The sequence below is a fragment of the Tetrao urogallus genome, assembly GCF_951394365.1.
Source record: "Tetrao urogallus genome assembly, chromosome: 5".
NCBI lineage: Eukaryota > Metazoa > Chordata > Aves > Galliformes > Phasianidae > Tetrao > Tetrao urogallus.
In genome coordinates this window covers 33340138-33364786 of record NC_136818.1, presented here as the reverse complement: position 1 = coordinate 33364786, position 24649 = coordinate 33340138, and the positions used below count along the sequence as shown (strand labels likewise).

The 24649-nt window shown below is 37.6% G+C and overlaps 1 protein-coding gene across 1 annotated transcript; it reads left to right on the top strand.

The window, feature by feature from the left end:
* Positions 1–6890: 6890 nt before the first annotated feature.
* Positions 6891–23637, top strand: LOC306946280 (rap1 GTPase-GDP dissociation stimulator 1-like; the record flags this gene model as incomplete). The annotated part of the gene is made up of 11 exons (XM_079535266.1): positions 6891–6978; positions 7121–7246; positions 9083–9211; positions 10192–10317; positions 11136–11279; positions 15236–15370; positions 16833–16958; positions 19787–19926; positions 20828–20954; positions 21939–22067; positions 23504–23637. Exons 2-11 carry the CDS (start codon positions 7126–7128, stop codon positions 23635–23637), a joined length of 1311 nt encoding a protein of 436 aa, XP_079391392.1. The 5' UTR covers positions 6891–6978; positions 7121–7125.
* Positions 23638–24649: the final 1012 nt, after the last annotated feature.

Genomic DNA, 24649 nt, shown 5'->3' with positions numbered 1-24649 from the left:
TTTTGTATTTCAGCCTCCAGAGATATTCAGATCCTACAGGTCATCAGCAATAAAGCAAGATCAGTGTTTTCCAGATCAGAGCTCAAGTGCATTTCCCCCCAATACACCCAACTGCTGTTAAGGCTGATCAGCAGCATTTTAATGAAAAAAGTTGATTCTAGAGAATGAAGTGATTTCTCAAGAATACGTTTATTTTACTGAACCCCCCCCCATAGAGTGTGGGCAGGCTCCCAGGGCCCGCCAGCCCAGCCAGCCTCCTCCAGCCCACTGCCAGCTGGGGAAGAGGATTTATAAAACTGAAACAAATTGTTCTCTTCTGCCTCAAGTTCCACAGTGTCAACATTCTGCTCCAACAAGGGATGAAATGAAATGTCATCAAGCCAAAATTTTCCACAGTACAGAAATGCCCTTTTCTGGCCAATTCTAGTTACAGTCTTCATGTATGCTGCTATTATTGCCTCTTCACAGAACATCTGTGTTTTACAGCACCTGCCTCCTAATTCCACGATCAGAAGCATGACCTTCAAGGCAATGAGAAAAACATGTTGGTTAAACAAGCTTTGATAAGTAACATACAACATGAGAAAATTCTGAGCGTGTGAGGAGAGGGCTTATTATTTAAGACTGTTAACAGTTCAATATGGCCTCCTGCAAGACTTCTATAAAAATAGCTTTCTAATAGGCAAGCTGGTTCTGCTGCTTACAGTACTGATTTTACAACACAAGATACAAAGCAGATGGGTTATTTTTCAAGGACTTCATCTGTCATCATGCGCGTGGTGTTGCTCTATTGATCTGTTCTCTGAAGGAATAACAAAGCACCTGGATTTCTAATTACCATTATTCCAACCTAATGAGCCACCAGTAACGTAGATGATCCCCTGCTATTTGTAAAACAACCTCTCACTTAGGAGATTTGGTTGACTTTTCACATTTCTAAATATCATAACTCCACTCAAAATTTAGTTGAAAATATCATTATTGCTCTCATTGGATGAGTGCTCAAAGTTACTTACCTCTTGCTAACACATTCTGTGTCACCATAAGGAGCAACTCATACAGTTCAGTAGATCGTTTACTGTCACAGGCTCCGAATTTATTTTGTGCTGCACTACCAGAAGTTGTAGCCTCCTACTCAACAGACCCACTTTAACATGAAAGCTGACTCAACTGTCAGGTTGCCCAGGTGGTATTACTTGATTTTGTAAGAAAATGGCTTTCTATACATGCTTGATCCACACAAAAACCTTTATTCAACAAATTGTAGTAGCAGAACCCAACTAAAAGCGAAACCTGTAATTAATGTTAATTTTTCAAGCAGGTCAAAAGAAACTATCCTTGTTGTACAGACATGAATTCTAGGTTTTTAAGTCCATTTCATCAATAAAAAGGCAACAAACCCAAAGACTTAATTTTCTTTACAACACTGATCTATCAGTTTTATGGCATATTCCCTTTTTCACACAACTTTGAAAAAGCCAAGAAAGGACACAAACAGTTACTTTCAAATACAGCACCTCTCCAAGAGACATCAATACCTACAGCCTCAGTTTCTTACTCAGAAAAACAATTATGAGATATCTTCCCTACACAGATTTTTAACCTGATGAATGCAGTCATTTTTCTGGAGATGGCATCTTCAAAGCACAGCAAACTAAAACTGTTGTTCAGAAACAATTGCTTTTAATTAAGCCAAAAAAATTTTACTTCTCAAAGGATAGCAACAACATTTAACATTATGTTAAATTATGTTAAATTATATGGAACATTAACATGTTCCAATTTCCTTCCCTTTCATTCCTCATTTTTTCAACAGCTCAAGACACTACTGGTTCCTCAGAATAAGTTCAGTTCCTGCCTGTCTTAAATTCATATATTTTAATTAGAAACAAAACAAAAATCTTGCATTAATTAATAGGCACTTTAAGGAGATAGGAAATAGGGAGCTATTAAAAAAAATAATAATAATAATGATGAATTATTCCCCTTATGCATGCACCGAAGGACCTCCAAGCCAAGACTCACATTTCATCTTTTTCATTGAAATGGTTTGCAAATCACTATTTTATTAAAGCTGCTTTAAAAACAATGTCTCCTATTTCATGACATTGGCCCACAACACCAAAGGTAGATGTTGGTGGGATGGCAGTACATGTTGAATCTTCTTCCCAGAATTACGTTACATGTTGTTGCCATGTGATAGATGACAGCAGAAAAGTAGTCTGACAAAACAACCTCTGACATGGAGGGTCATATGAAGCAAAAGGTGTGGCACTAAATTCATCCACGTGGAAAAGATAACATCTATGAACATTTAGACCCTTGCTGAACATTTCTGGAGACCAAACAGTGGATGTGAGCACAGTGAGGCAAGGGGAGTAGTGCATTTCAGCAGTGGTGGCACAGAGTCACCTCTGCTGGTGCAGACTTCTCTTTTTAATGAGCACAGGATGAGGGCTCTTGCCCACAGCTGGTGAAAATGCATAGTTAAGAGTGGTGTCTGTTGAAACAAAGTAGTGTTTTGTAGAACTTGCTTTATCAAATAGTGTTACTGCACTCTTTGTATATTAATTTGCACGGAAAAAAAATACAGGAAGCATTACTTCTGGAGCATCCAACATACTACAGTTTTGATAATATTTTACATTATATTCTACAATAAGTTAACTGCTGCAGCTGCTAGTTTCACAGTGTAATTTTCTTATATTAGTTTTAACATATCAAGATCCTTTTATTTCCAGGGAGTATTTAGAGAAAACTTCAGTCTGGAAGGGCAGAAGACTGATCTAGAACAAATCAATAAAATAAACAGCAGCAGGTTTTTAGGACTGGATGTTGTGCCCTGAAATTTATAAGAAACTAAGAAATGAATTGTCAGATCATTAACTGTGATGTGCAGAATGCCATTTAAATCAACTTCAGAATTATGAATCTGGAAAGCAGCAAGAATACACAAAGAAAAGCACAAGGAATGAGGGAACTCAAAGTACAGAAGTCTGATCTCTGCACAGGGAGATAGTAGAATTACAGTAAAGCACAAAAACTACTCAAATACAGTAAAACAGACTGTATGACAGTTGAACAACTTCCCTCTCTAAACATTTTTAAGGAGGTCTCATGAAGGTGAGCAGAGGTGATACTGTTAACAATACTTTTCCATTTTTGGATGTGAGACGTAATCTGGTGAAGCCCCAAAGGTAGAATGAAGACTGTTTTCACAATAGAAAGCCATAATTAATAGAAGAAAATTCCATAATTATATGGAAGTCCATAAACGTGTGAAATACACTGATATTAATAGTAGGTATCCTTTTTAAAGCTCAAGGTTGCCAGTAACAAATGGAGTTCTTGCATTGTTTTATATGTCTGCTGCTGACCACCAAAATATATTTAGCTAGATGAACTGCAAGTGCTATCATTATCATAACAAGATATTTTGAAGTGACAGATTAAGTTTTCTATCTCTGTCTCCCCCTGCCTCAAACTGTGCCATTTATTATAGATAAATTGAGTTTTCCAGATGTAATCTCTGCATGCTCATGCCTGCATGAGAACTATGTGTCGTATGAGAAGTGGAACCAGAACTTTGCCCCCATGCTTTTGGGTGAAATGAGTTATTTTAGGAGCTTATACTCATCCATAATAACTGAAAAGAAATGATCTCAAAATATATTTTTATGCTGGCTCAGCACTTTTCCATCCTGCTCTGTTTAGAAACCCTGAGTCATCATCTGGACTACCTTGAACTCTGTGGAGATGACACCAAAGCTGAAGAACAGATCACTGAAAGTTTAAATGGGATTCTCCAGGCTCTGACTGAAGATAGCTAAGTATCACTCTAGATCACTTTAACTGTTTACTCAATATGAAAGCATTCATTAAAGCTTTTCATCTTCATGATAATCTGTATTACAAGCAATTAACATTGTCACTATAGATCTCACCAGCGTGTTTGGTTGTTTTCCTTTCTGTCAGCCTACTCTCTGAATTGTGACCTAATAATAAGATGCAAAGAAATGCCAAATTTAGGGTTCAACTTCATACAAAACAAGCTCTCCTAAAACGAAAACTGATATCCTATCAGAATATATGCCTAATAGAAACATTAGAGAAACATAGCTCAGATATAGGTACAGAACATACTGACCCCCAGAACACATTTCAAAGAGTATATAGTAATCAATGTGAATTTATAAGTAACAGATCCGGAAGAAAAATATTAAATTGCTCCAACTGCTTGAATTATTTTATCTCTAAATTACAACATGGATCTTGGAGAAGAAAATCCATAACCTGTGTAATATAAAAAAAATGTAACAGACTTAAAATGCAGTGAATTTGTTACTGAACATATTTCATTTTATAGCTAGTTATGCTGCACAGTAATCATTATGTATATGACCAAAAAAATGACTTGTGGAAGTAATTTTCATATGAATAAGCACAAAGGTTGATGTTCCCGAACCATTATACAGATTATTTAATCAAATACGCAGTCAAAAAATACCATAAATTAGAATAAAACAGATTTGATTCTATTTATTTGATCACCCTCCTAATAACACCAGTCTCATTTTTTCTACATCAGACTTCTAAGTAGAAGAAAGGCTCCAGAAAATCAGAACTAAAAAACACTGCAGATAAAATAGGCAGGACAGACACTACATTTGAGTTCTCTTTTTCTTTTTTTTTTTTCCAGCAAAGGCAACAGGGAAACTTTGTCTGTCCTTTAATTCTTACTGAAGAATCCGCTCACAATCACTTATTAAGAACCCAAATATGAAAAACCAGTGGTAGCAACCACTTTTTATGCTTCTCTGATCTCATTGTGCTTTCCATTCATACACATCATCAACTCACTAATGCTGTTGCACAGAACTACACAAAAAGATGTGACAGACGTGCTCAGCCCAAAAAGCCTCTTCAACATTTCAGACATCTTATTTGCAGAGGCAAACTCAGCATTTGAGAGGAAAGGAATCAGGACAGCCAAGGGGGTAATGACTTGTTAACCGAGATCTATTTATTATACCCCTTACTGAAGAAGGTTGCTTTACCTGTCAACATTCACGTGGCAGCAGTCCTTCCTCCTTGCAAGCACAGGGATTTCACCAGTGGCCACACTGGTACAACAGCACGCTTCATACAGCGCACCTAAACACCTCTCAGCTCACAGAAAACAAGTTACAAAAATCTGAAGAATAAATACAGCAATAGCATCTCTAAATATTTCAGAGGCATTTTGGATGATGAGATCTGAATTCTCACAGGCTGTCACAGATTGTCATGGTCTTTCCTCATTAAACAGACTTCCTAAATGCTTTTATTTGTGTCCAGATTATAAGGTCTTCAGCAATATCCACAGGCTGCTATGTACTAGAGAGGATTTATTCCAAAACATGTGAACTATTTGTATATTAGTACGAAACCACATTTGTAGTTATGACAAATGCTTGCAATATTATTCAGCATATTTTTAACGCAGACAGATGTGCTTCAGCGTTCCAGGCCAAGAAAAGCACAGCATCCAAATTCAGCAAACAAATAGATTAGAAATGTTAAGAAAATCTTCATGTACCGAATAGTATTTGATTTGCTAGCAAATAAATAAGATACCATGGCTATAACATGGCTTGACATTTACAGTTATGCCAACTTTCACACACTAAGTCAGACCTCAACCTCCTTTTCTGTATTTGTGTGAAGTCCTAAGACGACTTAGCTCTGTTAAGAAAGCTTATTAACTTTTAACTAAATTATTAAGGAATGACACTACAAAGACATTTCCATATTATAGTACTCCTTTATGTAACAACTTAAGAAGAAAATGTGTCTAAAAAACTCATTCAACCACCCTTTACCTTTTATAAACAGGACAATCAATAGGTGCATTATTCAACAGTCTCCCAGGGATAGCTGGTTGAAAGCAAATTAATTGACTGATCTACATCTCAAAACTACAACAGTGTGTCTGGGTTGCATAATAGTCACATTGTATTGCAGTCAAAGCAAAATAATGAGATGTGCAGAAATGGCTGGCACTGAAGTTTTATACAACTAGTTACTGCTTCCTGTAGACCTTCTACAATGATACAACTTCTCCCGTATCTAAAGCAATCAAAGTCTGTTTGACCTAGGAAATAAATAAATATCTGCTTTGAAAGAGAAGCATGTTAGATGGGGTCCTTTGATAGGTTGCTAACTATGGCATCAGAAAGATTCTAATTCTTATATCAAGAAAGTTCATTCATCAGACAGCATTCATTTCATTTTTGTTGTCTAAGGTCTGGTCTAAGACCTCCACCAGTCCGACAAGAATTAAATAAATAGTTCTTTCTCTCCTTAGGATAACATCTTAAGGACTCTGCACACTTTCCAGAGATGACAAACCTGCATTTATCTGAATACCCTGGTGAATGGTGATTTACTACTTTAAGGACAATTAGTCATGCTTTTGATGCAAAAAGTCTGAGGGAGTTGGCTGGTCTAATAAAAGATATTGTGCATACCTACAAAATTAATGGCTAGGCCACGCATCAGGAACAGAATCTTAATCCATGACTTCCCATGTCTTACGTAAGCATCTTTTTATAGTCAGAGAAGATGAAAATGTTTTCCTCTTTGCTTTGCCACCTGTGCTTCAATTCAGCACTAAGTAGAATAATCAGATGGATAGACACTTGCTACAATTTAAGCAGATGAGTTTTCCCATATATTTAGACTGGGACAGACTAAGTACCTTGTTAAACCTAAACCTTGGATCCAACGATACACTCTTATAACTCTAGGAAATCAAGCAAAGCCTAAGTAGTTCCAAATCTATAGCAAGTGTTGTAAACACTCTTATTGTTACAGAGCAGAGAACCTTCCGCCTAATCCAAGAGAGTGGGATCTTCCTATCTTTGGCAAAAATCCTGAAAAGCAATCCACGATGTGCAGTAAAAGCAGCCCAGGTGCTTTCAGAGATAGCTAAGAATGGTAGGTTGTATTTTAGCACATACAACGTTACTACAGGGCACGTTATAGCATGTTAGCTGTGTTTTTCCACGTTTTAATGCTCACTTGCAATTACAATTGTTCTATTGGCAAAGACTACAGTCCCTCTCCTTTAACAATGCAGATGAAATGAAGAAACCGTGTATTGAAGCAGATTTGGTTCTGACCTTGATACCTTTTCTGGAAAGCACAGACCAAGACATGTTGCTTCATGCTGGGAGGGCTATTGGTCGCATCTGTTATGATAATCGTAAGTATCTATTTCAGAGAACCCTATTTTTGCTATCTGCAAGAAATTATTTTGAATGACAAGCTACACTTTGAGACCTGAGCACGCAATGTTCTTCAATCTCCTGTTATACAGTTCACACAGCTCACATATTGCCAGGCTGAATGCACTCCAAACAACTCAAAGTTTCCCCATATATTTTGATTGCGTGGTGATACATATTTGTCAGACCAGAGACTGAATGCTCCTGATCTTCAATCAAAAAGTAGCAGAGCTTCATATGAATCTTAATTAGCTGCGTAGAAGTGCCTTGAAGCCAAATCCTGAAGGTCATTGACTTCACCCAACACAATAAGTGTTTAGAAGGCAAAGCATTTCTTTAAAAGTGTGTCAGAAGAAAAAAAAAAAAACACACTAAAAAGAACTAATAATGACATAACTACTTCTTCATTAAAGAACATTCTTTGAATACAGAAAACATCTGTGATGTAAAGGCTTCCATACAGTCAGAATACCAGCTAGCCTGCTGACCTACAAATTGATACTATTTTCACTTAATTGCCCCAATAGATTTCTCTAGATTTTTTTCTTTCATCTTTAATTCCTACCCTGATCAAAATACTTAGTGCTTAGCGGAGCTAATATAGAGATTCTCAACCAGTACGTATTATCAGTTTCTCTCCATCTAATTTCCCTTATCTTTCTAGTGGGGAACCACGTAGCTTTATCTAGAAAACCGTGGCTATGCCTCCTGTCCTATTGCTATGAAATACAAGCACATACATATGCATATACGTATCAGACTCTACTACCCTCCTGAAAATTAGTCCAGTGATTCCCTGATTATAAGTTGTACAATAGCACTCAGCTGCTTTTCCTGGTGCTGGCCGTACATGCTGCCAACTGAAGTGCAGTCTAGGTCTCAGCAAGACACTTTCATGACAGCAATGTTATTGCAACGTTAAGCAACAATCACTGATCAGCTTTGTATTTCAGTTCATGCTATTCTCAAATGTACTGTAAAGACTAGTTTTTCATTCTAACTAAAACTACATAAAACTACATAATTACATAACTACATAACTAAAACTACAAAACCAGTAAACTGTTTTCTCAATAGTTCTGCAAAGCAGAAACAACTGTTAATAGTACACAAGAACTAGGAACAAATTAATTTCAATCCACTTCGCTGACTTCCCTCGAGCTACACTGATCTGCATTGGTCTGAGGACCTTTCTCAGCCTATGAAAACACAGAAGATGGATAGAACTCAAGCATTTCCTGAATCTCAAGATTCAGAACAATTAAAACTGGAAAAAAAACTACTGAAGAGGATTATTCTCCTAGAATACTTTAATGTAACCTTTTTCTTCCTCAAAAAATAATTGTTACTAACAAAGAGCACGTATGTCCCTGCCCCTCAGGATGAAGGAAGCCAATGGATAATACAGCACAGGTTCCTACTCCCTGAAAGAAATAAGCCAATGTATGTTCCTCACTCCATTTTGGGATAGTTACCAAGAGACACGTTGCTATCTAGTCCATCAGAACTCATACTAGAAGCTGTCGTACAAATCAGTATACTCATTCAACTGCCTTAATCTGTTTTTTTTTTTTTTTTTTTTTTTTAAACTACTCAGGCCCAAGTAAAACCAGGAGGCCTAGCAGAACTGTCCTGAATCAGCATTTTTCACGTACACATACCAGCCTCAACTCACGATCTCAAAGCTGCGTGAAATTTAGCACTGCAAGAATGAACTGGATTATCTTGCTACAGAGCAACTCAGTTGGATCCTCTTTACTTCATTAATTGGTCTCTATTTAACCACCCTTAACTTCTGTACTTGCTATTACCAGGTGATCTTCAGGAAGAGCTGGTAAAGGTAGGAGTCATCCCATCACTGGTCCGAATATTGACTGATCATGCAGAGAGTGAACCACTTGTCCACGTTGACCTATTGGCCTTATGCAATCTTGCAGACCTTGGTAAGTAAATGCCTTCATATCTTGCAGGAATATGCCATCTTCACACCTCTCCCTTTATGTGCAGAATGCCCACACATCTGGAAGGGTTTTTGTTTTGCTGGGCATTTTGTTTGCTTTTTTTTTTTTTTTTTTTTTGTTATCCCCTACTGGTACATAATCAGGAATTGGTCACAACATCCATGTTAGTAAAGTAGCTACTCTGTCCTGGAGTATCAGCAACTGCTGGATCATCTCAAAATAATATTTTTGTGATCCATAAAGAAGTATAGACAGCATAACTTTACCTACTGTAAATTGACATAGTTTCAACTATTCATATACGGAATATGAAATTCTAAAAATTACTACTTTTTAATAATTAGTGTATAAAAACCTTAATGAAACAGCTTAGCTTTGAATTGACACAATTTTCAAGAAAAAGGCATCTACATCAACTTAATCTGTGCTACCTTACACAAAGTAGTGATGGAAGAGGAAGACCAAACAGAAGTTACCTCGCCTTCTACACGGTCTCACTCTACAGTTTAAACTGTTGCTTCCTACCTACAGTGGGAGATGCAAAGAATGGGGTTCACACGTATCTCGCATAAGTTCAAGATCTTAGCAAGATTAAAGCCATTTAACCTAATCAAAGAAGAAAATACACTGCTAAAGCAAACTGGCATGTGTCAAGAGCCAATTTGATAAATGAAATAATCATACTACAGATGGATGTATAAGGGTAAGCAGAGCTACAGTTAGGGTTAATTTTACAGCTATTATAAAACATAGCTACAGAAAGTAAACAAAAACAGCATTAAGAAAGTGTAAAGAAGTGATAACAGAGTTTTGCTCTCTCCATGCTGTCCGAAGTGACATAATCTACAAATAAAACCTTTCAAAACCCATTTAACTTCTATCATTTCTGATTACATGAAGACAATTTTAACATTTTATTGAACATAGAAAAATTTCTAATGGTGGCTTTTTCACATGTACAGATACAGCTAAGGAAGCTCTGAGCAAGACAAAGGTTGCTGAACAGCTGGTGAAACAACTGAGAAGAGCAGAGAATCATGAGAGGTTAGAAATCATCTTTGAGGTCCTCCAAGCGCTTGCAGAAAATGGTAAGGCTTCTATAGGCTTGGAAGGAGGAGAGAAAATTATACCGTGCTTAGCTTTAGATCTGAGTTTGCTATGGGATCCTACTAGTGGAAATCAGTAACCCCTTCAGTGGAAATAAACCACAAGATTAAAACTTGGAAGTTAAGATAATAAAAAAAAAAAAAGGAAGGTGAGAGTAGTCATTTCCACTCTATTTCAGTAAAGCACGAACTGAGGGAGAACATGACTTTACAACTGAAAAACAGACTAAATTCTTTTCACTGACAAACTTTAACGCAGTCTGATAGTGATAGGACAAGGAGGAACAGTTTTTGACTAAAAGAGAGATTTAGATTAGATATTAGGAGATAATCCACTCAGAGTTGGTGAGGCAATGGAACAGAAAAGCTGTGGGTGCCCCATCCCTGGAGGTGTTCAAGGCCTGGTTGGATGGAACGCTGGGCAGCCTTAACAGATGGCAACAAGCCCACAGCAAGAGGTTGGAACTTGGTGGGCTTTTAAGACCCTTCCACCCCCAAATATTCAGTGATTCTATGATGGTAAGCATTCAAAGGTATCTAGATACCTGATGAAGATTTTAAAATTGAAAATTGGCAATACAGCAAACTTTAAGGATCAGCTCTGAAGCTTTGCTCATTCAGCCTGTGGCATCATCCTAGCACCAAGACGTCTGTTAAAAACAAAACAAAAAACAATCAACAAAAAAGAGCACATCTGGAAAAGAGACTAGCTTAAAGTAAAGGACTTCGCTTCCTTGCTTCAGACACTTCACAAATAACCCAATGACCCAACTCTTAGTGTGCTTTTCTGATGCCTGCAGATGCTCTGAAAGTTCAGCTGGTGGAGGCAGGTGTGCAAGAGGTCCTGTCCGACATCCTGCTGAGGCTCCAGGGCAGTTCACAAGCTGAAGACACATGCGTTGTGAAGGCCACATCCGATCTCATCGTCTCTCTGCTTCTTGGAGGTAAAACAAACCAACAACCCACACATTCCAGATACAAAGAACATCACAAAATCCCATTGGAATAGGAGTTGCCATTTGCTCATTGTCTTCCATTTCCTTGACAGACACATCTGCAACCTGTTTCATAACCCAATGGATTACTCAGACATCATCCTTTCCTTATTTATAGCAGTTGTATGCTCACGTTCCCATGTTTCCATTCAAGTGTCACCTATATGCTGGCTCAAGCCATCTAATGTTACTATGACTGCCTCCTGCCTCTTGGCAGAAGATAATACCTTTGTGCAGGTAGAATTTCAGGCCTTTGCAGCTGTACCCAAGGCTGGTCAGTCCACATACAGCTTCTAACACTTCACTTTCAAAACTGGCCTAACAGATTGCTTTGAATTTAAAGCCATTTGTCAGATTAAAACATTTACATGGCCTTGAGCCATTCATTTCTTTCTCATTCACTGCTTCAAGCCCACGTATATACTTCAAATATTCGGATTAACCAATAAACTTAAAAATTTATTTGTAATATAGATTGTGTATCTGTGAAGCAGAAAAAAAACATCATTCCAGACCATACACATAGCTGACCTAGAGTTTTCTCTAAGTCTTTAAGTTGATTTGAGACACACTGCAAAAAGTCTGAAGACTTCTAATGGCACCTAAGTTTAGGTGTCCCTGTTATCCCTGTTGTCATTTTGGGCAAATGAAAAAATAAGTTTCAAGAACTGCATGCTTACACTGCACCCCACTCCCAAATCCCAAAGGAATCATCAGTCAAAGGTTTTAAAGGTTGTTGTCATTGTTAATAATTGAAGTTATCATCGATTCAGATTTTCCCCTGGATCCCTCCAAAGACAGATGGAACAACTCACTGTGTGGCTATCTACAAACAGACGTAAGATGTACTTGACATTTTCCATTTATTATGCCTCAGATAAGTACATGCAAAATTTTGTCTAAGGGATGTGGCATTCTCTCCCAGAATGCTGGAACCTGCCTCATATCCAAACGTGCAGATATAGAGTCAGGAGGATCGGTTATTGTCAGCTTTACAAAACTAATGGTAAAGTTGATTGTTCTCTACCCATCATACCTAAAAAGCCACTGTTTGTAAGTAGAGGGAAAAGCAACACTATTAGATTTCATTTGCTGCACGTCTCTTAATAACTTGCTTTTCTGTAGGCTGGAGACTTGAATACTTTTAAGTAACAAAAACTAATGTTGAAATAATCTAAGGAACAATGGTCAAAAATAGGGTGATCAGGGATGCAAGCATTCATACTTTGTTTTACCTAAAGCCCATATTAATAGAGATGAGACTCTGGAACAGTTTCATAGCAAATTCATTTGTTCAAAATACACAGACAAAAAAGCTCAAGTTAAGTCATTTTTATCTTTCATGCTTTCCTATTTTAGAGATCTTTGAGCTTTAATACAATGCAGAGAGAAACAGAGAAACTCTTATGAAGAGATTCCTGGGAAGCCTTACTGTGCTGAATCAGTCAGAGGAAAACCCACATTTTCTGTCCATTCCTCTGCCACTGACAGCTGTTGTACTGGGATCAAATTGGGTTCAAACAAAAAAGAGCTTTTTCAACACTGCTTGACTTTCTCCATTAATTTAATTATCAGAAAGGACTCCCTCAGATCTCTCTGAATGGTCAGCAATATAGTAAGCTTTAGAAAAAAAGCTGTGACTACCATATGTGTTTCTCCCTACCTCTCCTCTACATCCTCCCTATACTTCCTTTATTCGTGGTCTCTGACTTAGCTCTTAATCAGCCATTGTGTGTCACTGACTATGAAGCTCTCTGTGCCTTTCAGCTTGCTATCTTCCATTTACTCAGCTGAATGGCTTGCTTTGTCACTCCCTCTTCCTCCTGCATCTCTCCCACAACCCCATTAGATAGTTCTTGGGGAAAAATTGAATAATCCTTTTCACATCCCAGTTTGTGCCACTGCTGTATGCATAGCTTTAATCTATGAAAAGAAATCCCATGGAAACCCCATGTCAGCATGAACTGACTTCTAAGGCAGTGAAAAATGGCACCTTTTGCAGCTATCGAGATGGTTGTTCCTAGCAACTTAACTATGAGCCACTAAATTCTGCTACTAGCCAAGCAAAAATCCATAAGAGAGGGAACCAATTTGGAACTCTAGAACAATCAAAGCAAGGCAGTCGCTACTGGGTTCCTCTACCTGTACTTTACTACAAGAGGAAAAAGATGCTTAGCCATTCTTTGGTTTGAAAGGTTGGGGGTGTAAAAAAATTAATTTCAGTGAAGATTAGCCTGTATGGAGGTTAAAGCATTTTTTGCCCGTAGAATTCTGTCAGCCTAAAACAGTCTATTTTCTGAGAACTTATTCCTTAATAGAGCTAGGCAACTTTCCTCTTATACTCTAATGTCCAAAGATTAGGGCCAGGCAAGAGAACATGTTTTTACTTGTGGTTCTTCAATCATCCTCTTTACAGAATGCAGACATGAAACTGTAATTAAAAAAATTCTGCACAAATGAAATTTGAAGTACTTCTCTGACTAACAGTTTACTCATGAAAATATCTACTCACACTCAAATACTTTTACATTCTTATTGTACACACAAAAATTTAGGGAGAAAAACATGCCACCAACTGAAATGCAACAGCAGAAAAAACACTAAAAGAGCAGTGCTGTTGGTTCAAAAGAGAACATTCAAAAGGGAATAGTTTCTACTGCTTTGGAGTAGAAATAAAATTCAGACCAGCACAAGCCTTAAAAACTACTACATATGGCCATTTAAGCAGTATACACAAAAAACTAGAACTTGGTATATTTTAGGCATGCAGCGAGCAGCATAAGAATCAACTAAACCTACTTTTGGTCAAATACGTACTAAGACTGTATTAGCTATATAAGTAATTCATTATCCCACGTGAGGATGTGATCTTCCTGAGTAGCACTGACAATTTTTTGCCATCTTTTATCAACAAGTATTCATACAGTAAGAACACAGCAATGAAATAATGTTGACTGGTGTCAAGAAGATGCTTTGCTTGCAATGTGATTAACTAAACAGAATAATCAAATACAGAAAAATATTTGCCAAATGGCATCTTCAAAACACTTCGTTCAGGAAAGATGTGGAGGGTAGCAGTTTCCTTCAACTCTTTAAGAGAACACAATCACATTTCCTATCAAAGGGAGCTAAAGAACTTCTGATAATGAAAGGGTTGTCATCCCTGCAGAGTGTTCTCAAAGAAAGGGAGACAAAACAGACATACAGATACTCAAAAAGTATCGTGGAGCACATACTGCCCAAAATCACTGTTCTTTGGAAAGCACAAATCCACTCCTTCTCCAGGTTTGAACACATACAAACTCTCTAAATCTAGAGTTTTTTCTAGTTTCATGAGTGCAACAAAGACTTATTTCACAAAGTGCGTTTCTCAGAACAGGTAAGAAAAAAATCTAACAATCTTACTATATAAAAGGAGGAGTCATCATACAAAACAAGTAATCAGACTAACAACTGCTGGATAAGGTAGATAGTATCACAATAGTCTCTTAAACAAGTAGAATAGCAAAATTGGAGTATTAAAGCTATGCTGCAGAGAAATGTGAAACACCACTAGAATTCCATCACATATATACAAGGGAAATTAAAGCAGTACTGGAGGAAGAAATTTATTGGTAAAGATATGGCTTTTAATCTGACAGTGAATGGCTCTAGAAAGAGTTGTCAAGCCATGTCTTACTCAAGGATGCATCTCAGCATCAGTTCACAGGCAGCTTATGTTCACTTTTCTCTCTAAAGATTTGAAGCTTCTAAAAACTACTGCCAAAAGCTTCCATCTCAATCTTTTCAAAACGTTATAAGAGACCAGGCAAAGACTCCCTGAATTCTCAATTCATATTACTTAAATTCTACCAGCGATTCTCATCTCACCTCCCCCACCTGCTTGGTTTCTCCTATTTCCTTAGATGGCAACTGTGTACGAATGGTACAGGTGGGAGTCATACATCAGCTTCTGGATCTTTTGGAAAAACACGTGGAGAGTGAAGACATCTCTGTTCAACATGCAGCACTCAGTGCACTTCGAAACCTTGCTGTCCCAGGTACAGTTTGAACACGACAGATTTACTGTGATTCTTTGTAAAGCTGGGTCATTTAATGGAGATCTGTACAGTTATGTCCACGTCACCAATTCCAGTCCTCCGCATTCTGGAGGACAACTGAGTTTTTTCTGCCCTACAGAAGCATTTTATGTAACCCATCTGGACTTACCAGATATACAAGGGACCTAAATATAAAACAGCCTGATCTCGTTGTCAGCTGCTGAAGTGATTTCACATTAAAAGCACACAGAGGTTAAAGACAAAAACACGTAACAACACTTATAACTTCACCCCATGTTTTGTACTATAAGCTATCTCACCACACTCGGTAGACATTATGAATTTGTTCTTCTATAAAGCCCATATCTATTGGAAATGTTGCATGTGTAAGAGTTTTAAAACTCCACTCTCACGATCTTAAATAAATGTACCAGAAAACTCTGTTACCTCTAATCTCTAAACTACAGCTTCCACGTGAAAGTACAACTCAGACCAAGAAGATTTTACTACAGACCTAACAGAACAGCACCCCACACCACAGTCCTCACACTGCTGCAGAGCACTTCAAATAAGAACAAGGCACCAACATTATTTTCCTGAAAATTAAAGCATAGAGTTATTACGTCAACTAGCCAGCATGCTTAGTTGAGTAAACATTTCTATATATAGTCACTGCTTTGAATAAACAAGAGCCCCACAACATACTACTTGCTAGTTGGCTTCCATTGCTTCCGTTTGTATTGAGATATACCTTTGTTTCTTCCCAGTCAGGAAGATTTCTGTGGCACATCTTACTCCTTTCACTGTCGCCTACATATCCTGCAAGGCACATGTAAGATTGGAGGAAAATTGCTCTGGAAGAAGCAGCTTAGGTAGCACAGTTAAGCAGCATTAGGACTCTTTCCAGACAAGCTTCTGATTATTACCAGGGATTACTACACTAACAAGGAGCAAAGGCAAGATTTGAGAGAGGAAAGCAAAGAAACAAAGGCATGAACAACAGAGGACCAGCGAGCTCAAATAAAAGAAACATCACATGCAACCAGTACGGTTATGCAAGTCATTTCTGCCACTCAGCTCAGTTAAGATAAGCAAGAACAGAAAAAGCCTTGATCAAGCAAGTGGGCGAGTGAATAGAAATCTATTACAAGATATACAAAGAGAAACAAGAGTGTTGTGTTTATCCTGTTTTTTACTGTGTTCTGGGTAGGCTTGAGATCAAAAGACCCAGAAGTCTTCTAACAGCAATTTCTTGAAAGCTTTTAGCTCAAAACACAGACCTAAATAGTTGGTCTGTCCTGACCTTATCTCCAACTTTTCTACCAAGTTGGACCTTTCCGCTAAAAGCATAATGGAACGCTAGATTCAGAACAATGATTATATTAAGTCATAACTGTAATTTCAGATGTTTGTGTAATGACTTCCCATTAATTCCTTTCTATTCACCAATTCCATTCTCTAGTTGTTAATAAGGTTCAAATGCTGGAGGAAGGCGTGGCAGAACGGATTCAGGCACTTCTACGGTCAGAGATGCCTCCTGCGCAGTTTAAACTTCTTGGAACACTACGAATGTTAGCAGATGGCCAAGGTAGGGAATTGCTGATGTTTACTGATGTCAACTACAAATTCTTCTCCTTCCTGTGTCCCATAGGGCACGTACAGGGAGAGGACAGGCTAAGCATCCCGCTAACCTAATTCCATTCCCTCTGGCGAGGTTCCCACAGAGACCATTGCTCAGGGCTGCAAAAGCCTTCCCACATCACTCTCAGTCAACCTCAATAGATGAGGAACACACCAAATAAACAACCTGTAGTAGTCAGTGAGAAATGCCAAAGGCCTAAAGGAAAATGTTTTCTACAGAAAATACATCAACAAAGCATGAGTACGATGGAAAGGATTTGTAATGCCAGATAGCTAAAAAATAAACAAACAAGAATTAAACAATACAAAGGAGTTGAGGTTTATGAAAAATGAGTTGCTACCACCAGTCCAGTAACGTAGTCTCTCTCTATATATATTTTCACAGGTTAGTTTTGGTAAGGCTCAAATGTTGAAATTAAGGGATTATCTGCTTGCTCTTCACATCATTTTGCTTTACACTGAGATGAGCTTGCAAAGACAACAGCCTTCACTGAATGCTTCAATCTATGCACAATCTAGCTATATGCAAAGTGCACAATTAAGGCACAAAACCTCACAATTACGTTAACATTATGACAACATCCTAACTTTTAAATGTATTCAGTTTCTTAGCAGAACATATACATAAAAACAAGTTGCTGCAGCTTTTTATAGTAACAGTACAATAGTGGTCTGAAGTCACCAAAGCAGCTGCTCTGGAACACTGATCAATTTAGTTATCAAGGTAAGATCTAGCACTCATTAGTTTGCACTGATTCCAACCCTTTTAGAAACCTGCTTCCACTTAAATTTCAACATAGCAAGATATACAGGAGTTCAGCCTCAGGTTTTGAAGCAAGTCAGCGAAATGTCATTTATCTGAAGTTATATCTTGACTGTGAGAGGGGAGACTATTAATTTTTTTTTTTAATTGAGTCACAATAATAGTGCAGATCTACAATATTAAATACTGTATTACTTATTATTACTGTTTTTAACTTAATGTTGTTTGCAAGCCCTAATAAGAAACTAAAATTTGGCACAAAGCTTCTGAATATGAAACAGTACCAATATAATAATGTTGAGTAGAAAAAAAAAGATATAGAAGATTATTCAGTGTTTACCCATTTACATCTATGAGCACACACTTCTCCCACCTTTAATTACTTTCTATTTTGTTTACCCAAGAGCTAACATTGCCCTTAATTAACTCTGAGACTCTTATGAATACGCATCTACTAGCAAGTCCACACTAAATTAGTTAATTGCCTTATCTAGGGTAAATTAATTACTGACAATCACTGGGCATGCTGAGGCTTATAAAATAGACTAGAAAAGGCAGGTTTCTCTCCAACTATAGAAAAACACACTGAAACGTGTCAGCTTTGTTACACTAAAAAGAACACAGCAATAATCTTTGCTTTAGAGCTGCAAAAGAATTTGTGCACCTCGCTACATGGTCAAAGGACATGCAGCTCAAATTCAAGGTCAGTAATATGCACAATTTATTGAAGCTTGGCATTTTGTAAGCCAAGAGGTCCTTCTGTTCCTGTTAACATTGACTAATTGGTTTTTGTCTCAGAGATCTATCACTGGTAGACATCAGGAAATCCCTGACAAACTGGGTCAAGACCCTTTCTTTGAACAAACCTCTTACACCAGTTTCATTTGCCACCCTCTTACCTTTGTCAGCTTTCTCAGCTAAACTGGATTACCATGATCTCCTCAGACTAACATGTAACATCTGACCTAGAAATAAAGCCTTTTCATTACCAGAGTTTATCATACAACATGCCAGTCAAAACAAACACATGGGGAATGGGGAAAAGCTCAGAATGACCAGCATGAAGTCAAATATAAAATTCCTCAATCACAAGCAATAAAACCAGACTCTTAAATTTCGGCTAAAATCTATTACCACAATGTATTCTTGAAACTAGAACACAATCAAAGCGAGCATCAGTCCTGTGACTAGTATGTGCATTAAAGTACACAAGACTCAAGTGCTACGGTACTAGACTGACGCAATACTGCAATGGCATCTGCAGCACTATAGCTCCTTCTGCTACTGAATTTTAAGGATTTGGGGTTTAGTTTCCTTTACTGGCACAAGTCTTAAATCACAGTATTTCATCAATTTCAAGAACTTATCCAGTAGGTTTTTTCCAAGCGTCAATAATACCGATTAATGCTTCTGGGAAGTCCTGAGATACGGTTGCTGAAACGCAGGGAAAAGCAAAGAAATAAGTTCCTCCAAACTTATGACACATTTTAGTTACACCTAATAGACAGTTTAACAACTCAAGAGTGTAACTACAGACATGCTGCAATTCTGTACTAAGCCTTAGACTTTTCACATTATACCAACCATAATTATGCCCATTACTGAGAACAAAGAAATGACAAGGTTCCAAAGAGCTTATGACAACATTCATACAGGGCTCAAAGGGCAAATATGCAAGAAATAAAGGGAAAGGGATAGGCCACATATGAAGTTTTCAATACAGTAACGTAAGATTTGCTTTCAAAGATCCGAATTGTTCATTTTAAGCCTTCAGCAGCCTATGAAAAGTTTAGCTTTACAAGAACAGCTTGATTTATGTTTTTACCTCCAAGACGTGTCCTGAAACAACTGACATTCCACAGGCAAAGATATCCAAGATCATTCAAGCCCAATGCTTTATTTACAGCTTAGACCACAAGATGGAGCTCAGTATCCTTTGCTAATTTTACATTCATATTTCTGGGACAAAGACTGAGATTGTAAATGTCTGCTGCTGATGTTTTTCTCTTCAGCTGACGCGGCTGAAATTTTGGGCCAAGACCCCATGCTGCTGAACAGACTGGTGCAGTGGTGCGATGTCAGTGACGACACCGACGTTTGTGGAGAAGCAAATCGGCTTCTAGCATCAATCTTGCGTCACAACAGATCCCAAGTATGAGAGCATATGTTTTAAACCCGTCCTTAAATTTTTTTTAAAGCTTGTCCATATAAGCTAGGGGTAAAATGTTAAATGGTGTGTACGATTATATAATTTAAAAACATATATATATATATTTTGTTAAAAGTATCTCTAGTCAGCATCAGTAGCAACTGGAGAGACAGAAGCAAAAAATGCAATTCACTGCACAGATAGAAGTCACAAAAACAAGCAACATGGTAATGACTGTCACTTGTTAACTTCTACCCCGCTCAAATTAAGGCTTGACCAATGTTAAGTGACGCTTTTCTATTTCCATAAATAAATTAGTTTCAAATACCTATTTTAAATGGTAAATATAAGCCAGCTGTATCCTGCACATCTTTCACAAGCTCCAAACAGCTTACTTGTCTGTCTGTTGAAAACGATGAATCCAGTGTGAGCTGTACCTGCTAGCGAATTAGAACAAGCTTCTCTTTCTTGTAAATCATGGTATTATGTACAGACATCCAACTATGCTTTACTCTGAAGCTGTGGAATAAAAAGTAGAGACTATCTGCGTAGGCTTTGAGGGTAAAACTAAACCACTGCTAGTCTGAAGGCTTGAAAGAAAAACTGTAATAGATTCAAAATGAAACTCTTAGAGACCATGCAAAGGTATCTATGCACACATCCTCTCTACATACTTCTGTGTACCAACATTTCAAGTAAATTAGAACAGCCTTAAGCACACGTGCACGACTTGTTCCAAAGACTTCTCCAGTCCTACGATACATTGATTTTCATACCATCAGCCCATACTACAGCAGGCCAATCATTTCCATCTATCTGGAGACTGAAGAATGCAATCTCTTCCCTTTCCATTCTACTCACAACTCTCATTTCCATCTAAGCCCTTTCATCTTTCGTCTAACAGGAAGTGGTCAAAGCAGTGCAGGAGGCACAAGGAGTGAAGCACCTGGTTTCCATGACCATGAGCAAACACGATGCCATGCAGAACGAGGCTCTGAACGCCCTGGCAATAGCATCTGCTATTGATTTAGGTATTATTCTCCTGAAAGTATTAATCTGTGCAGAATCCTCATATTATTAAGCAACAGCCAAGCTGCAAATTCTACTTGTAAGTAAAAGCACGACTGCCTAGATAGAACTCCTCAGACAAAGGAGGTTATCCACCTAGAAAATAACAGAAAGAATAGAACTCAGGAATTGTTTAGATGTTGGGTTGTTGTTTTTTTGTTTGTTTGTTTGTCTGTTTTTTGCTTAAGGTAGAGTTAAATAGTCAAATAATCACGTTGTGTGGACAGGCACAATCTGTTCAGTATCATGCCACGTTAAAAACCCTACAAAAAATATAGAAAGCAACGAGAAAAGGTATAAATGCAGACAGTTACACAGGGGCTGGTTATGAACTTGAATGATCACTGAAATCTATAAAAGGATGAAAGTTTTCACAAGACAGTTATCTGAATGTAGGAGTACAGGAAAAGCACCGGCAAAAAGGTTCTGCATAATCTGAAAATGAAAAATAACAAAACTATAAATGCTGTAACTATTAGCGAGCTGAATTTTAAGAGAGATTGTACAGTAACTTCTCAGGTTTATCCTGCATGATTGATCATATTTGAAAAATTGGGCTCAGTTTGTGACAACAAAAACAACCACCACAAACCTACATATATGAGAAGAAACTGAAGGCCAACTAAATTTAGAATTTTCTATACCAACAAGGAAAGCAAGACAGCCCATCTTAATGCTTAGTGTATCGCCAAGTATCTCAGACTCAATTTAATATCTAATGTTGTCTTATAGCATCTGTAGTATAACGTCTTCCAGAATGATGCCAGAGGAAAAAAATTCTACCGATCAGACGCTAATTCCCCATTACTGAGAATGTCCTCAAGACATGTTTGTTTATGTAACTGCTTTTAAACAAAGCCAGTTAGAAATCTTATTTTTATGAAAATGCAAGCATCTTCACATTCTATCATCTTTTCAGCTCAGGTGTCTGATTGCTTATTTTTCAGAAACCCTTGAAGAATCTTTCAAGGAATCGCAGCTAGTACAAAGCTTACACAAACTTCTACAAGATGATAATACGAGTGCCGAGGTGAAATATAATTCAATGAGTCTTCTGTGCAGTCTTCTTAATTCAGGTAACTTCATTTTAAGTACTCTTGTGATGCAAAGATGGATGTTTGTGATTAAAGTATTTGCTGTTTCTGAAACGTACCGTCCTTGTGATACTGCAATCAGTGAACAGTAAAGGATAAAGAGGCTCATTCTCCATTGATCTCTAAAAATCTCACTCGTGGTTTTATTTCATGATAAATTGATTAAGCTATTAGTTAAGCTAAAAAAAAAAAAAAAAAAAAAATAAGAAAAGCTTTATTCCACTGTTTGTGGCAGAATCAATTCCTGAATAAGCAAAACCAGAGCCTTAGAATAAATTCATCATGCACCAATCTGGCATCTAGCAGTCTCAGGCCCTGCCTATACCATAACATTTTGGTCTTCAAAGAATGATGGAGTCTGCACATCACTTCCACAGTTCAACATACCTTTATTCTGTCAACACTGCAGGCAAACCAGAGGCTGAAATAAAACAGTACCTTTATATCAGCACTCAGTTAAATGTATAGGAAGTTTCAGTAAAACAAATGAAGGATATGATTTCAGTTTCTCTCTATCTCTGGTCAGGGAAGACTGAAAAAGCTTCCAAGCAAGATGAGACTGATCCTGGAAGCATGGTGTCAGCTTAAAACAATCATTCTGAAACCAGGAGTCTAAAAATCTCATGCCACAATTCACTATGTCTTTATGCATAAATTATGGAAACTGAAAGCAATTGCTGTGCTTTGCCAAAGATCTGCCACAAGATGAGCTGCTTCTGAAGTCCTGGCATTGCCCTATATTTGGCAGACAAGCTAGATTTTGCAATGCACGCATATTTCCCTGTAGTCATACGTGTATTGGCTCAGGGCTAAGTACCCACATCTTTCAGTGTGACTATGCATCATTCACACAAAAGATCTGAACTGAAAAGATGTATTTCATTAACATTCTGCAGACTTATCTGTAACAGTAAGAATTGAGTCTTACCAATATAGATAGGTTAGCAAAGTACAGAGGCAAAAAAAAAAAAAAAAAAAAAAAAAAAACACTCAAGTGTAGCTTGTACTATATTTTCAGAATACTTTTCTGCTGTTTTACCAGGCTTTGGAAGAGAGAAACTGAAGTGAAACTCTTAAAAATAAGAATAAACACTTTCAAAGAGTTACAAAATACCCATTGAGAGGAACATATTTAATAAGAAAAATCTGCTTCCTCTGAAGGTGGTCAAACAACTTCCTAGCAAGGTGGCTGATGGCCTGTGCCTGTGTCCAACAGACATTTTGACAATGCGCCCTAAGTCATAGCATACCTTAACCTTTGGACTTGATCATTTTTTAATATCCCTTCCAAGTGAACAATTCTATGCTAAAGCAGCTCATTTTAAAAAGCAAATACTCCAAACGCATATATTGCAACAGTTGTTGGGAATGGCTGTGCCATGGCACATCACTAAGTTAGCATTTACTCTCCCATTCAGGCCATCTGAGACAAGAAATAGAAGACAACAAGATTAAAGAAACACTCGAACAGCTCTGCAGTCACAGCAGTGCAGATGTGGTCAAGGAAGCTCTTTTAACATTGCAGATTTTGAAAGGAGAGTCACCCTACTAGCTCCCTTCTTCTACAGAGCAGTCCTGAGCAGTTCCTCTACAGAGCAATGCTATTACTGAAGCAAATGTGATAAGATGCCAGCCAATGCCACTTTACGTTTGTCATGCTGCTGCACTGATGCCATTAAAGACCAGGTACAACCCCTGCTTTTCAAACTGTACATAAAATGATTTGGCCTACAGATATCTTTATTACTGCTGTTCTTCACTGAGCTACCAACACATGCAGTAGGAAGAAATTCTGTCAATGTTTACAAACACTCTTGCTTATGTGAGAACCAACAGGCAATTACCACCTTTGCAATTTAAGTTGCATCATATTCTCAAATCAGAGTAACGCAATTTTTACTTTAAGTGTTTCAAAACAATGGTGATTTGAACATTATTATAAAAATCTAAAGCTTGGATCATGCAGCCCAAAGCAATTAAAATTTAGTTTAGATGTGAGCCACTGATTAAACAAAGCAATGGGCTGATCAGTACTAATTCAGCTCCTGCACGTTATGAATGTAACCGTGTACCCTGTTGTTAACTGGAAATCTCACAACCATCCACAAAGCTGTACCTTCAAACCAACTTCCTCTCCTCTTCCTCCTTTTAATTTCTGCTTTAGAAGTCATCTGAGTTTTTACCTATACAAAATATAACAAACTGTACTGCTAAGCACATGAGGACACAACGCCATCCTGTGTTCAGAGATACAACTAATATAATCTGGAATTATACGCAGTCCAGACAGTACTTGGACAAGACACAAATTAAAGCCAGTCAGTTGTGGGCATGGGTGAAGATTTGAAGATGACTGGCATTTCAGAAAGGTATCTCCACTAAGATATTCTCCACTAAGTTATTCTCCACTAAGAAAGGGAACTTCATAAAACCACTCCAGACAATTCACTTGATAGCATTAAAACAGAATTTAGCAGGATTATTACAAGTTTGTTTGTTTGTTTGTTTTATCTTCTACATACACACACACCTCAAGCAGCCAACACTAAGGTTGCCACTTTTAA